The 16,563-nt window shown below is 43.7% G+C and overlaps 1 protein-coding gene across 1 annotated transcript; it reads left to right on the forward strand.

Moving 5' to 3' along the window:
- The first annotated feature begins 1,363 nt into the window (after positions 1 to 1,363).
- Ms4a8 (membrane spanning 4-domains A8) lies at positions 1,364 to 15,515 on the forward strand. The gene is made up of 7 exons (XM_052189743.1): positions 1,364 to 1,489; positions 2,916 to 3,138; positions 6,195 to 6,317; positions 10,975 to 11,034; positions 12,221 to 12,358; positions 14,511 to 14,624; positions 15,222 to 15,515. Exons 1-7 carry the CDS (start codon positions 1,377 to 1,379, stop codon positions 15,324 to 15,326), a joined length of 876 nt encoding a protein of 291 aa, XP_052045703.1. The 5' UTR covers positions 1,364 to 1,376; the 3' UTR covers positions 15,327 to 15,515.
- The last annotated feature ends 1,048 nt before the right edge of the window (positions 15,516 to 16,563 follow it).

The following is a 16,563-nucleotide window of genomic DNA, read 5'->3' on the forward strand; positions in this document are numbered from 1 at the left end:
GTTAGATGCATCCTCTCTCACTGAGGCCAGACCAGGCAGTCCTCAGCTGTATATGTGTCAGGGGCCTCAGACCAGCTAGTGTATGTTGCCTGATTAGTGACTCAGTGTCTGAGAGATCTCAGAGGTCCAGGTTTGTTGAGACTGCTGATCTTCCTAAGGGGTCACCCTCCTCCTCAACTTCTTTCAGCCTTTCCCTAATTCAACCATAGGGGTCCCCAACTTCAGGCCATTGGTTGGGTGTAAGTATCTGCTTCTGTCTCAGTCAGCTGCTTATTGAGCCTCTCAGAGGACAGCCATGCTAGGCTCCTGTCTGTAAGCACACTACAGCATCAATAATAGTGTCGGACCTTGAAGCCTCCCCTTGAGATGGGTCCCAATTTGAGCCAGTCACTGGACCTCCTTTCCCTCAGTCTCAGCTCCATTTATGTCCCTGCAGTTCTTTTGGACAGGAACAGTTCTGGGTCAGAGTTTTTGACTGTGGAATGGCAACCCCATCCTTCACTTGATGCCCTGTCTTTCTACTGGAGGTGGATTCTACAAGTTCCCTCTTCCCACATTAGGGCGTTTCATCTAAGGTCCCCCCTTAAAGTCCTGATAGCCTCTTACCTCCCAGGTCTCTAGTACATTCTAAAGCACCCACACACACACCTCTCAAGGTTGCATATTTCCACTCATTCTGCTAGCTCTTGGTCCTTCACCCCGTCCCTCCCCCAATACCTGATCATGTTCCCCTTTTCCCCTGTCCTTCCCTTTTCCCTCCCCCACCTAGTTCCCTCCATCCCTCTTCCTTCTGCTTTAGATTAAGATATTTTAATAAGTCAAAATACAATCCCCAGAGCCAGGAAGATGGATCCATGACCTAAATGCCTGCTAAGAAAGCTGTGTTCAGTCCCCAACCCCTACATGGAAAAAAAAAAAAAAAGATAGCTGAGGCAACATGCTTCTGTGACTTCAGAGGTTGGATGCCCAGAGCTCCCTGGCCAGCCAGTCTAGTGGGAACCATAAGCTTCCAACTCAGTATGAGACCCCAAAAACAAACCTTAAAAATCTCTAAAAATAAAGCAAACGGGCAGGAGGAGCTTATAAAGCCATACCACTCCTGGGGATCTGTGAACAGGTAATTAATGGTTGGGTCCACCTGTCCTCTATTTCAGCGCAGTTCATCCAGCCCTGAACATCCAGGTCATTCTTTTGTCTCCTGGGGCACCCGCCACAACCTCATCTCTCCATTCAGGCTCCTTGAAGCCCTTGACAAATTGAACTGTATTTAATTGGTTCAGTGACTGAAAAAGGAAGCAAATGTGGGTGTGGAAGCTCTAAGCAGCTGCTGACCCAGGCCTCACCCAGGAAGTGGAGAGGACTTTGGATCATTCTAAATGAATTGCCCAACTGCACAGGGTGCAGTCAATCTCTGGGGAAGTAAGTTTTCTACAGCAAAGAGTTGGAAACAGAAGCAAGAGAGACTTACTTGGCAACCGGGCACAGAAAGGTGAGTGTGCATGGTCAAATGTTTGTATGAATTGCTGAGGAATAGAGATAAGGGGTTTGTGTCAAATGAGACGTGGGGAATGTAAGTGGATGAAAGACACTGGAAAGATTTGTTGAATGAGAACCATTGAAGGGTGTATTGTGCTCATTTACGGTGTCTGTTCCAAAAGCAGAATGGAAGAAGAGAAACTTCTTCTCTAAAGGCATATCAACTCACTGGGTAAGGGTTAATGCTGGGACCCACAGAATGGAAGGATAAAATCAACTCCCACCAGCTATCCTCTGACCTCCAAGTGTGTGACATGACACACACACACACACACATCACACGCAAATAAATAAAATGGCCCTAGAAAATTGAGCAGGACAATAAACACACACACACACATACACACTACACTGACGATAGACTTTCCCCTAAAGCACAATGACCTTCGTTTTTCTAATATGTACATGACCCTGGAGAAGTCAACACTACTCTCACACTTTGTTTCTTTTTCCAAAATCTAGGAGAATTGAACTCAGTGTTCCCCAAAAGTCTTTCCACTTGAGGAACTCTGGGATCAGATAATTTCAATGTACGCAAAACAGGATCAAACAGTGGGAGACATGCAAAGAGGAAAAGGCACAGCCTCTTCCTGTAGTGCCTAACCTCTCTGGACTTGACTTTTTTCATCCATGGGAAGTTAAAATTGTAAGAGAGGCATTTGTAAAGCTTTGGTTGCCTGGCATTCTCAACAAGCCCTGTAATGAAAGTTTAACATTGTCTCTAAGATGGGGTTAATAAGTACACTAGGTTGAATTGCTCAGGTAAAAATCATTCTTGGTTATTTTAAAGTGTTTAATATCCTGTGTGTGTGTGTGTGTGTGTGTGTGTGTGTGTGTGTGTATGTGTGTGTGTATACATGCGTGCTCAAGTATGTGTGTGCACATGTATATGAAGACCAAGGGTCTATATTGGGTGTCTCCCTTACTCTCCAGAGATCCCATTTTCCTGCCCCACAGATGCACTTGGCAATAAAGACAATAATAATAGACTTGTTTTTATTATTATTAATTACTGCTGACATATTTTATTTACTTATTGTGTATGGCCACACAAGTGCCACTAAATGTTCTTAGAAATTAGAGAACAAATTTTAAGAGTCAGTTCTCTCTTTCCACCATGTGAGTTTCAGGGTCCAAACTCAGGTCCCTAGGCAGAAGTGACTTTACTTGCTGAGTCTTCTCATTGACCCTACACTTGGCTTTTTACAAAAGGTGCTGGGAAATCCAAACTCATATCCTAATGTTTATTGAGCAAGTGTCTACTGACTGAGCTATCTTCCAAGCCTCTTGAAGTCTTTTTAAAATGTAAGCACAAGTATATAAATGATGTACTTTATAAGTACAGAATGAGTGATTCTGTTTGTTATTTTTTTCATCAGCATGAATACAGTTACTTCACCACCAGGCCCCATGGCCAATTCTGTATATGTGGTGGCACCCCACAACAGTTATCCTGTGGCCCCAGGAACCGTGACTCAGATGCATCTTTATCCTGGCCATCAGCCTCAAGTCCATGTGATTTCTGGTAATATGCCTGGTTTGGTACCAGCTGTGACAGAACTGCCTGCACAGAGAGTCTTGAAAAAGGGACAAGTCCTCGGGGTAAGTAAGAGGAGTCTGCTGTGTGAGCCAGAGACCACTTGCTATAGAGAGAAGAAAGCAGAGGCTTGAGACAGACTAATAGACATTCCAAATAAGGGGCCAGGGAACAGGATGGTTCAGTCAGGAAAGTGTTTAGTGCAGTGGCAGCAAGCTGAGTGCCGTCCACAGAACCCACCTTACATAAGCTGTGGATATGTACACTCCCAATCCTGAACAGGAAGTCAAAGACAGGCAGATGTCTGCAGCTCTCTGCCTAGCCAGCCTAGCTTACTTAGTGAGTTCCAGTGAGAGACCCTGACTCAAAAAAATATAAAGGGCTCCTGGGGAATGATAACCAAGGTAGATGTTGACCTCATCATACATGTACACACACACACACACACACACACACACATACATACACACTACACAGTGCCTAAGGACCACACACCCATACCTGTGCATAAACATGCACACATATATAAATACATATGCATGCACATACATACATACATGCATACATTCATACATACATGCATACATACATACATGCATGCATGCATACAAAAAAAAAGAAAAGAAACTTCAAATAAAGCAGGTAGGGCTGGCTTACCCAAACCCATGTCTGTGGGAATCTCTTCAGCACAAGAAGCTTCAGTATATGGCCTTGTAATTTCGGATTTGGGCATTCAGGAACAAAGAATATTTATTTAAAAAAGAAAAAACAAACAGCCAAAAAGCAGTGTTCTTGATGAAGAACCTTTTGCCTCTAAACATTTGCTTCCTAAAGCTTAGGAAGAAAGAAAGTCCAACAAGGACAAAGTTTCCCAAAGGTGTAACAAAGCCCAGGGTTGCTGAATTAAAGCAGAAAGAAGGCAAGCAGGAGAGACAATCAGCAATGCCTGAAAAGCCCGCCCAAATAGCACAAAGAAACTTACTTCATTGCATAGCCCATGAATGTGAAGCAGTGATTCTGACCCAGACTGCCCATGTTCCAGTCCCAACTCAGGTTCTAATCTTCTTGGGGAAATCTAAAAAGAGTCAACTTGCACACATGCACACAAACACACACACACACAAATGTGTGTGTGTATATATATGTGTGTGTGTATATATATATATGTGTATATATATACCAAATGGTTTATTTCTGAGACATTATCCTCCAAATATACCAATAGGCATAAGAAATATGGTATCTATAAATTTATTTGTTGCAGCATGGCTTGTAGAGACTGAAGCATAGAAGCAACTGAACTATCTATCCTCATTTTGTTTCTGTTGCTCTGATAAAACACCCTGAGGGAAAAGCAACAGGTGGAAAGCAGATGTTGGTTTGGCTTACAGTTCCAGGTTAGCAAGGATGTCAAAACAGGAATTTGAAGCACCTTACATCATACTCACAGTGAAGAGCAGAAGGAAACAAACACTTATATGCCCTCTTCTTGCTCTCATCTGGCTTTCTTCTATCCTATATAGTTCAGGATTGCTGTCTAAGGAATAGTGGTGCCCACAATGGACTGAGTCTTCATACATGAATCAGCGATGGAGACAATCCCTTAGACATTCCCACAGTCTAACCTAATCCAGCCAGTTCCTCGTTAATACTGTCTTCCCATGTGATTATAGGTTGTGTCAAGGTGACAGTTAAAAATAACAAGCACACTATACATCATTTTAACAGTGGTCAAGCCACTGTGTTGTACTTAAAACAAACAGAATGTTGTGGAAATGGTTGTGCAATGATTGGGTCTTATTCCAAGGTATTAGTATGAACTTAAGGAAACAATATATGCTTTCTATACCATGTCTGCAGGAAACACACACACACACACATACACACACACACACACACAGCTGTATCTGTATTAGCTTCATATGGCTGCTATAATAAAGATCCATGAACTGATGGCCAAAAGCAACAGAAATACATTGTATCTCAGTTATGGATATTAGATAACTATGATCAAAGTCTGCAAGGGTCATAGTTCCCCTCTGAAGGCATGAAGGAATGATCTCTTCCAGATCTTTCTCCCAGTTTCTAGTAGTGTCTTGGCTTGCTGCAGCACCACTCCAGTTCTCAGATGACTGCTATGCTTTACATTGGTTTTGAGTTAGGCCTTGAATACAAAATCCTGGTTTTTCATGATGTTTTAAAGTAATATTGGATTGCAGATCACCCTATCCTAACACAATATGAGTCATCTTGACTCACGACATCAGCAAAATACCTATATTTATATAAGACCATATTCGAAGAGATTATAACATTAATACATGAATTTGGTAAAGAATAAAGAAAGATAAATTTGAATCTATGAGACAAAGAAAAGATGCAGGCAAAAAAATTACATACAAGGATCCTGAACACAAGGCCGTGTACATATAAAAAACTAGAGATCACCTTACTTGTCTAATAGGCCTTATAACTTTCCCCAGAGACTATAGGAAACCCTTAGCAATTTTAAAAGGCAGCTAGGGAGTAGGGAACTGGTTAAGTATGTGCTGTGTTAATGTAAGAACCTAAATTCAGATCACAGGTAACCATGTTGAAGCCAAGTACAACAGCACAAGCGTATAATACCTGGGGAGGGAGAGGTAAGAGGATCCTTGGAGATTGTTGGCCATCCATGTTAGTCAACTGGTGAGCTCCAGGTCTGGTGAGAGTGACAGTCTCAGAAAAAAATAAGATGGAGAGTAACTGATAAAGACATCTGAGATCTCTCTCTCTCTCTCTCTCTCTCTCTCTCTCTCTCTCTCACACACACACACACACACACACACACACACACACACACACAATTTAACGACCCAAGAACATGCTAAAGTGCAGAGACACCATTTCTATGTTACCAAGATACATGTTTGAAGAATAATAATCGAAGGTAATGCCAAAATATAAATGCTTGCTTTCTGTGGGGGAAGAAGGTTGACTATAGTTTTAATTTTATTATTATGTTTCTCACATTATCTTTTAGACAGAGAAACCAAATGGGTATTAGAAAAAAAGGAAGTACAAAGAAAAGGCAAAATCAGGGCTCAGAGGCAAAGGTTTCAGCTTGTGACTCTCCTGACAGGCCATCCAGATCCTGATTGGCCTGGTGCACATCAGCCTGGGCTCCATCATGATCACCAACCTCTACAGCAACTATGTACCCATCTCCCTCTATGGAGGTTTCCCCTTCTGGGGAGGCATCTGGGTGAGTAGCAGTCTGATACCCAGGGCAGCCTTGCCAAGCTGTTTGGGAATCTGGAGGTGCTTGCCCAAATGGCTTAGTTGGAGAAGGGGTTGGGATGGACTATTACAAAGTGCCATAGAATGGACAGCTCCCAACTGTGGACATATGCTATCTCCCAGTTCTGAAGGCCACAAGCCCAAGACCAGCAGAGAAGCTGGTAGTCACCACTGAGGTCTCTCTTACCTCTCAGATAGCCATCCTCCCTTGGTGTCTTCCCTTTGTATTTGTGCCTACCTTATGTTTCAGCCTCCTTGTTGCTCTTGTTCTTGTTGTTGCTGCTGTTGTTTTAAATTAGCATACAAAGTAATGAGTTTATTACCGCACTTTCAGCCTTTTTTGTTCTTCTTTGCCTTCTCTCTGGCACTCCCCTCCCTTGTTCCCTGGCATCCCTTCCATTTGACCCCTTCCTTCCCTCACTGTTTTAGTTTTATCTCTATTGCTAGAATAAACTACTCTGACAAAACAACAAAGGGGGAGAGGGAATTTGTTTTAGTTTACAATTCCAGGATACAGCTCTTTATTGCTGAGAAGTCAAGGTGGTTGGAACTTGAAATGGCTAGTCACATCACAGCCATAGTTGAGAGCAGAGAGAAATGAATGCATGTGTGCTCACTTTACCTACTTGCTTGTGCTCAACTCCATTTCTCAACTCTTACACAGTCAGGAACCCCTGCATAGGGAATGGTGCTGCCCACAGTGACTTTTTGCTCCCCATATCAATTAACTTAGTTAAGACAATCCTCCCCAGACATGTCCACAGGCCAACAAATGTAGATAATTCCTCACTGAATCTGTCTTCCCACATGGCCTAGGTAATGTCAGGTTGACCCCACTATCATGACATGATAGTGTCATCAACCTTATGATCTCTTTTCATGACTCACAACACACACACACACCATAATCTGCTTATGAGAGAAATCATGTGGTGTTCATCTTTTAGATTTTGGGTTACTTCATTTAACATGATAATTTGTAGTCAAGCCATGTTTATTGCTAACCTCCACTCATAAGAATGCTGCAAAGATTGGGCATAATAGAACACACCTTTAATTTCAGCACTCTGGAGGCAGAAGCAGGAGGACCTCTATGAGTTCAAGACCAGTCTGTTCTATATAGTGATCTCCAGGCAAGCCAGGACTGCAAAATAAAACCCTGTCTACAGTCACATTCTGAGGTTCTGGGGTTAAGTCTTTGAAAATGTGAAACTGGTGACCACAGATCAAGCTATAGCCCTACAAGGCTGAAGCGCCAAAGACCAAGGTATTTCTTCTAGAACATCAACCCAGAAACATTTCACTCACAAAGAAAACTGTGCCAGCCAGGCAGTGGTAGCTTGAGTTTCATCCCAGCCCACCAGAGGCAGAAACAGGCAGATCTTTGTGAGTTTGAGGACAGCCTGGTTTCCAGAGCCAGTTCCAAAACAACCATGGCAACAAAAAGAAATCCTAACCCAAAACACAGGAAGGAAAGAAGGAAGGAAGGAAGGAAGGAAGGAAGGAAGGAAGGAAGGAAGGAAGGAAGGAAGGAAGGAAGGAAGGAAGGAAGGAGGGAGGAAAGGAGGGAGGGAGGGAGGGAGGGAGGGAGGGAGGGAGGGAGGGAGGGAGGGGAAAAAAAGAAGGGAGTTGTAGCCATCCACAGCTACATTTGAACGGTTTACCAGGTCACCTGGAAGGAAAGCTGGAGATGAGAACGGGATGACAAGAGAAACATGGAGCCAAGATGAATTTCCTGTTCAAGGCTCAAAGTTTAATGAAAGTCTCCAAATACCTTTAGAGGCAGAGCAAGACCCCTCCCCCAAAAGCTGGAAACAGGTCTGTAGAATTGGTTCTGCTTGCTCTGTGGAAGGCTGGCCTCAGGTGGTGGCTAGTGTCTCTCAGGAAGCAGCTATCCTTGGAGAACAAAGGACTTCACCTTGGTCTGAGCACTCCACCCTAGGTGGAGAGGATTAGAGCAAGCACTGGAGCTCCTGCTCAAAGGCTGGGAGAGGAACTTCACATTGATCAATGTCAAGTCGTGCCAGGTGGCATAGCACCCCAATACAGCTCTCCACAGGGAGGGAAGGAGGGAAGGAAGGAAGGAAAGAGAAAGAAAGAGAGAAAGAGAAGAAAGTTCTGAGGGGCTAGGCTTTCAGGCATTGTACAACAGAAACACAGAAGACTGAGCTCCAAAAACATTTTTTCCTCAGTAGTCAATAGTCTGTGGTCCAAAGGTGAAAACGTTTAACTCACTATCCACAGATGGGCTCAGAGGCCATTTTGGTGGAATATCTAGCATGGTAGCTTTGTTTTATTTTTCTGAAAAGGTCCATGGCTTTCATTAGATTCTCAAGGTGATCTATGACTCGACAGAAATCCTACAGTTCTCTCCCTCCAGGGGAGTTTATTGCCTTTGGACTCTCTCATCCTTTTCCTGGTATCTCCCCACCACACACACACACACACACACACACACACACACACACATACACACTCTGCTCTGCCCCTCTCCAACTCCCTTTCTTTTTTGTTTTTCCTCACCTCCCTGTGACTCAAACACAAGGTTTCCCATAAGTATCCAAACTCCAGGATGACCTAAGAAGTCAAACAATACTGGGCTTTCCCATATAATAATAGTAAAATGATCTGGCACTCTGTAATTGCACAGCCTCTCCAGCCTACAGAACCATAAGTATGCATACTTCAAAGAACTTGTTCTGGCCTCCTCCCAGGCTGCATCTTCCTTAGACTCTGCACTGACCCAGACTTGGAGCCCATTCCACTTCCATCCCCCAAGTCTCTACAGATTAGGCCTGTGCTGAAACATCTCATGTCACTGCTACACATAGTTTACTGTGTCACATTAGAGTCCCCTGAGTGTTTGCTAGAACTAGGAATTGCCCTGGGGGCCTTCATCTCTCCCCCTTCTTCCCTTTGTCTTCCAGTGTTTTGTTGTTTTTGTTTGCTGTTGTTCATTGTTGCTTTCTTTAACTCCATTTCTGTCTTTCCATTTCCTATCAATTACTAACGCCCTCCTCCAGAACAAACCAGCATCTTCTTTGTCACCTCCAGGGGACTAACAAAAAAAAAAAAAATGAAAATTCAACTTCTTCCCTCCCTTCCTTAACACAAATCTATAAGAGAAACTGTGGAATTGAGACTTGTTTCTCCACTGACAGAAAAAAATAATAGGGCATTTTCCTTAGAAGGGAAGCAGCGGAAATAAGTTCACATTGTAGATAACTATGCATCTGCCCCCAAGTGGGAGGACAGATGAAGGCTAAGACATTGAGTCTGAAGTCAAGCTACCTGGGTTTGATCTCGAGCTTTGCTACTTGCTTGGTTATCTTGAGTGAATTATTTAAAATCCATAAGCCTCATCCTGCCCATATTTTTAAATTTACTTTTTTCATTTTTAAAATTTTACACATATTGTGATCACATCTACCCCTATTACCCTCTTTTATTCCTCTTCCCACTCCTCCTGACTCCCTTCCCTCCCAGTAGTTCATCTCCTACTTTCATGGGATTTTTTTTTCCCCACTGAGTTTAATTATGGCTTCTTGTATGAACATGGGTGAGGAGGTATTGGCTAGAGCATGGCATCTTACTATGGGCTACATGTCTGAAGAAAATGACATGCACACAGATTTTCTCCATCTTTATAAAGGAAATAACAGTATTATTAGGTGGACTATTACTCAAGGTTTAAGAAAATACTACTTGTGGATGGAGGATAGGAGACAGGTACTAGGGATAGGATGATGAGAATGGTCTCAACTTAGATTGTATAACTCTATAAATTATGTAGAATGAAAATACTATGTCTGTGTGCTTTAAATCGATGAATGATAAGCAAATGAATAAATTGCACCCCCTCCCCAACAAAGCCATCTCTTAAAGCACCTCAAGTAGAACCCTGCATCTTAGCTGATGCTGTCTCAGACCACCATTGCTAACACACTGGGCAAACAAAGGCAAGTGATCCCTCAGCCATGTTGCCTACAGATCACCAGTATTGGCAAGAAATTCTCCCCTCTTATAACACTCAGCATCAGAGACTCACGTTCATTATCTCAGTGATGAACAGAACCCATTCAGTCATGCCACAGGCATGAACCAATGCTGAGCTCCTTTCTGAAGACAGCCGTGGAGTCAGCACTCTTCCCCTCTTCCCTCCAGAGCCCCATACCTCATGCATCCTGAGATAAAACCTGGAAAGCAACAGATGGTGAGCATCTGTAGGCAAACAGCAGGAGATGGGCTAACGTCAATTGACTACTATGAACAAGATGCAGTGGATGTGAGGCACATGTTTTAACAATGATACCTAAAAAGATATAAATGGTCCCTATTTTTATATTAGGAAATAAAGACTTAGACATGTTAGTAGCTCACCAAAGATCACTGAAGTTTCAAACCAAACTTTAAAACCTGTTCTGATGAATTCTAAAATCCTGATTCTCCCATCCCTGCCCTGTTCCATAGCAAATCAGCACACACATTCTCTGCCATTGTAGACCTAAGGTCTCCATAAGTCACTCCATATGTGAGAGAATAGATTCACTCTCAGAACCAGATTCCTAAGGAAGTGTACCCTGATGCCTAACCTTTGGTAAGTTCCCAATCTTGTGTACAAGTTTATCATTTCAGGATCTCTCTCAGTGGCAGCAGAAACTCAGCCCAATTCATCTTGCCTGGTAAGTCACATTCTGACGCTGTTTGTCCAGCTGGGAATGTATAGTGACACAGTATGGAAAAGGACTGACAGACTTACTTACTCCTGCACCACTTACACCTAGGGCACTTTCGTGAATGCTAACTCTTGCATACAGGACACATACACACACACACACTGTCCCACCTAGTAATTTGGGGAGCCGAGGAGGACCCAAGCCTGAAAGAGAGAATGGGCAGGAAAGAGAAGTGAGGCCAAGCAAATGGGGTGTTCTTTGTCAAGGCTTCTTTAATGAAACGCAAAACATCTGGTTTTGAACACACCATAAGAGGAAATAGGGAGGGGCTGAGGGGAAAGCTAAAGGCACAGAAAGAGAAGAGGTCATCGGGCAGAAGTTGACTCAAGCATCTGTAGCTTTCCTGGAATGCTGGTTCTGCCCAGACCATCCCAGGTGTTTGGCTGGGTAAAGAACAGGTTGATCAGTCTTGTGTGAAGAAGGGGGGGTGGGGTTCAGCTGTAAACTGCAAGGTCAGTGAACTTTCAAGGTGAGGGTTGTTGAGACTCTGGTTTCCTAGGGTTTGGTCTCCGACAACACACATACACACACACACCCCTCTTATAGGGAAGGGACAATGCTACACCACTCTAAAGGTGTCAGAATGGGAAGAAAGAGAGAGAAGACTGACTAGGTTGTGTAGAAGGCCCTCACAGGAGCAGAAACAAAGCTCTGAGAAGCCCAAGACATACTACACAGACAAGAAACTGAGTATATCCATAGCTTGTAAGGCAATCAGGTCTCCAGCCATTTCTGCAGGGGCCAGTAAAGACCCCAGCACACCCAGAATCTGAACTCTGAAGACCCGACAAGAACAGAGGTTTTTGTGCTTCCCTAGAAATGGACTCTGCTTTATTGATGAACAGATTGCCCAGAGTAACTGTCTCCTAGTGATCAAGGTTCCTAGAATTAGATGAGCCCTGTTGGAAAATACCCAGAAAGGGAAGCTTAACATATCTTGACATACCTCTCTGTACATAAAACATAAAGGGTTTCATACTTCTGAACTATGACCTTCATACAGGGTTACAATGGGAAAGACATGTGTAGTCTATTTTAGCACAGTACACCTGGGGAGAGGATGTTGTTGAACCTGCAGGTCCCAGCTCTGCTCGTCTTCCCCTCCCAACCTGACCCTGTATGTCTTCTCCAGCTGAATGGCAGTGTGGGCTTGAACATCTTCAGCGCCGTCTGTTCTGCAGTGGGCATCATGCTCTTCATCACAGAGATCTGTGTCTCAGCAGGATATGTATACCCTAACGACTACCCTTACCAGGGGAATTTGGGCGTGGTGAGTGTCCTTAAACAAAGGTTAAACATAGCCTTTATTTAGCTATGTTCAGACCATGCCAGAAAGGGCCTGACAACCAAGCCTTCTCACTGAACACTAGAAGAAAACGAAGTGCTCTTGGGGTCAGGATAGGGTTTAAAGTCCTCAGCTGTATCCTTTCCTTAGCTTTTACTACCTTTGGAAGATAGTTAAGTACCTTGTAGCACTGGAAAAATCAAACATGATGACTCAGAAATACCAGCTGCCAATTTATTAGCAGCTATCCACCATCTCAGCTTTCCTGCCAGCTATGTAGACCAGGGTTCTAGAGCCACTCTTTCCCTCCTTTGGAAACTCTCTTGTGTATGTTCATAGGTTACTATACAAAGTTTCGTCATGACACATGCCTGTCATCCTCTGTCCTCAGTTGCTCCCTTTCCACCTCCCACCCCCTTCACCTCTAGTGGCTTCCCTGACTTCCGCCCAAATTAGTCCCAGATTCTGCTTGCTTTCATTTTTTTATTTTTAATGATTTATTTATTTTATTCTGTGTATACCAGTGTTTAGTGTACATGTACATCTGTGTATACCACATGTATGCCTGGCTCCCAAGGAGCCAGAAGAGACCCTTGGATGCCCTAGTAGTGGAGTTACGCATAGTTACAAAGCCCCCATGTGGGTACTGGGAACTGAACCCAGGCCTTCAGCAAAAGTAGCCAGTGATATCAACCACAGAAACATCTCTCCATTCCCCACCTCCTTTATGACATTTTCCTCCTTTCTCAAGATTTCCCTTCTAGCATGTGACCTACAAAACACACACACACACACTAAACCTAGGTTCCACATATGAGAGAAAATATGCAACATTCATCTTCTTGATTTAGATAATATTCATTTCTGTTAAGATAATAGTTTGCAGTTGCATCCATTTTCTTGCAGATGTCAGGATGTACACAATATTGGGTTCTGCAACAGCACCTCACAGGGAGAGGCTAAGATTGACAGACCCTAACAAACTTCCTCTGTACAGCCAGGTGGGCTTTTAGGCTTCTCTAAATATACAATTCCTGTCACACACAGCAGGTCTTTAGCGTCCATGGAAAACAGAAACTGAATGAGCAGGGCTAGACAACAGCAGGAGCAGCTGCGACCGCTGTCACCTGCTCACCTGTACTACAACCAGCACCATGTAATAGAAATCAAAGATGGGGTGCATACAGGATTTCAAGTTCTCCTCTTGCCACGCTGAAAAAATACAACTATTTTTTATTTTAATTTTTTAATTAGCATAAGGAAGGGAGAGACATCCAGTTCTATAGAGACAGGCTCTGCATGGATTCATTGTTCACTCCAGCCACTGTGGAGTCAGCTCCAGGTCTCAGGGGATGAGGGAATCTAGGAAGAGTGATTACTGCACAGACAGAGAGACAGCATGGTAGACACTTTGGGGATAGTTCGGGCTCATCTACCAGAATAGACGGCAGGTCTTATAGGTGACAAAAGGCAGGGTAAGGATTGCACATTGCTAGCAAAGGAAGAAGGATTCTTGTCAATGTGGGACTCAGAAGATGTGAGAGAGATGAGGGGCAGAGCCACAGTTAGTTCAGGTGTAGTAAAGGTCAGGGAAATTTTCATTTTGAGCAGTCAATTCTTTGACATCCAGGTGGGTTTTACACTAATAACACAGGTCACTCAGCACTAATCTGGTACTCATCAGCTACAGTTATACTGAGATAAATAGGCAACTTTGGGCGTGTTCTCTCAACCTGCCCATGAGCCACAGCCTCACCCAACAGAGCGAGTTCTCCTCCCCTCCTTCACCTGCCCCCCAGCCCTGACCTCCTCAAAGCTCTCTTCATCATAGCAGCCAGCCCAATCCCTTTGATGGGCAAGGTCACAAGTATTCTCTACACAACCCATTTTACTAAATAATTACCGCTGAAGCAGCCATTTCCTTAACCTTTGAACCTCCTTCCCATAAAGTGTATTGCAATGGATCATAAAATAACTATTTTCCACCCATATTTTAGCCTCACAAAAACCTGGGAGACATTTGCCCCATAAGGTTCAGGGAGGGAGACTTTGCCAAGGCCACACAGATGGTCCAATGCAGAGTCTCATCAAACTACTAGCCCAACACTGTTGCCATCTAGTTTTCTTCTGATTCCAGAGTACAAGCCTAGCCATTTCTAGTGTGCTGCTCATCTTCTGCCTCTTGGAGCTCAGCATTGCAAGTGTGTCCTCCCACTTTGGCTGCCAGGTGGCCTGCTGTCACTACAACAATGTGAGTCCTGGGGCTCTTTGTGGGTAGACATACACCCCAAGTTGATGGGAAACTGACAGGGTCTCTGTGAATTTCATTCCAGCTAAAGAGGAGGAAGTAGGGAAATATCTATGGGTCTCAGTGTTTGTTTTTAATGGGCCTTTATTTCTGGGATACTTTAGTCTACTTTCTGTTGTTATCATTATGCTGGGCAACTTATAAAATAAAAAGGTTTACTTGCCTCTCAGCTCCAGTGACTGGAGTATCTATACATTATTACCCTGGGGTACATCTGAGCGGTGGCTTTCTCTGCCTGTGTTATAGCATAAAAGAGAAGGAAAAGAAGAGTGCTCTGGTTGAGAAAGGCTCAAGCATGGGAGGTGGCCTTGCTTGGTTACAACATCCTCCTGTGAAAACTAGCCCTCTCTCTGAGTCAAGCATAAATCCATTCATGAAAGTGGTACCCACAGCCTGACTGCCCTCTACTAGACCTAATCTCCTACAGGTTCCATCACCTCAGCAGTACCATGCTAGAGGGTAGGCTCCCAGCATCCAACCTCTAGAAGACTACTCTATCCTTAGTGGAGTGTGTACCCTCTGTGTGCTTTTGTTTTTCAGCCAGGTGTGGTCATTCCAAATGTCTATGCAACAAACCCAGTAGTCATCCCAGAACCACCGAACCCAATACCGAGTTATTCTGAAGTAGTTCAAGACTCCAGATAAGTGAAGCTGAAGATCCTAGAAGAATCCTTCACTGAGACCAAGTCACATCCTCTCCTACCTAGACTCCTATAAACCAGGTTCTTCCTTTCCTGACAAACTTGGGCAAATGTCTTTTGTATGGCTTAAATTGTGGACTCTTGCTTCAACTCACCCTGGAAAATCTCTATTAAAACAAGATGGGAGATTGAAGTGGATTTAAACAAAGATGCCGTAAGGACACATGTATCTGTATGATGTTAGGTATCCCTACACCAGCCTTGGTGCACACATATTCATATAATCCCAGCCTTCAGGAGTTTTTAGGATGAAGAAATAGCTATTTTGTCATCCAGACTTCCCTCTGTCAGTCATTTAGTCATTTAATAAATACGTATTGAGCATCAGAAATGCCCAAGGCTCTGTTTTTGGCAGAAATGAACATGACATAGTTCTTGACTTCACAGATAAGCAAACTGCTAGCCTCACAAGGAGGAGGAGAAGGAGAAGAAGGAGGAGGGAAAAAACTTTGTTTTTGCTAATCCAGGACAGAATGCAGAGGAAGAAAACAGAAGAAACACAAAGGTGGATATGAATGATTCTGTCAGTAATGCAACAGGGAATGATAAAGGCAGAGCACGGGACGAGCTGAGGTGGCAGTATTTGATTGTGCTGTGAAAGGGTGGTGGGGTTTCTGGCGATAGTGAAGAAGCATAGAATCTGGGGCACCCTAGAGAGGGTCAACCCCCAAAATCGCTGGTATCTTTGTTCAGTGGCACCACTGATTTTAGTAAGCTGAGTTTTAATACATGACTTTTAAGGGTATATAAATACTCACCCTATAAGATAAACTATGTAAAGTCTGTTGACATGATTTCAGATGTCATGTATAAGAAAGCAATATGTAAGTTGGGGGTTCGGTTTTCAACAAGGAGGGATGAAGCAGCAATATTGAGAGATCAGTTGTCAAAATTTCTAGTGGAGCTGTTTTCCCCCACAGCATTCCTTCCTGTCTCCAGACCCTCTGGCTTACAACTCCAGCAGAAGCCTACTGCTCTACTGGAGACCATGCTGGTACTTGGAATTCCAGGTAGGACACTCCCCCATAGCCCAAAAACATTGCTTGGAGCCCACCCAGTTTTCCTAATAATATTCCCTCCCCACATCTTCATACCCCAGTCCATAACTCCAGAAGAAGTCCAGTGCTCTATGGGAGAACATGCCAGTACACATAACCCTATAACCCATGTGAGTACCTGGC

The sequence above is a fragment of the Apodemus sylvaticus genome, chromosome 1 (assembly GCF_947179515.1).
Source record: "Apodemus sylvaticus chromosome 1, mApoSyl1.1, whole genome shotgun sequence".
Classification (NCBI taxonomy): domain Eukaryota; kingdom Metazoa; phylum Chordata; class Mammalia; order Rodentia; family Muridae; genus Apodemus; species Apodemus sylvaticus.

Bases quoted from the DNA above. Each gene is read 5' to 3' on its own strand.
- Ms4a8 (XM_052189743.1), top strand. From the start codon at position 1,377: ATGAATTGCCCAACTGCACAGGGTGCAGTCAATCTCTGGGGAAGTAAG. The intron at 3,139-6,194 runs GTAAGTAAGAGG...CTCTCCTGACAG, and splicing joins AAAAGGGACAAGTCCTCGGG to GCCATCCAGATCCTGATTGG. The intron at 12,359-14,510 runs GTGAGTGTCCTT...TTCTGATTCCAG, and splicing joins ACCAGGGGAATTTGGGCGTG to AGTACAAGCCTAGCCATTTC.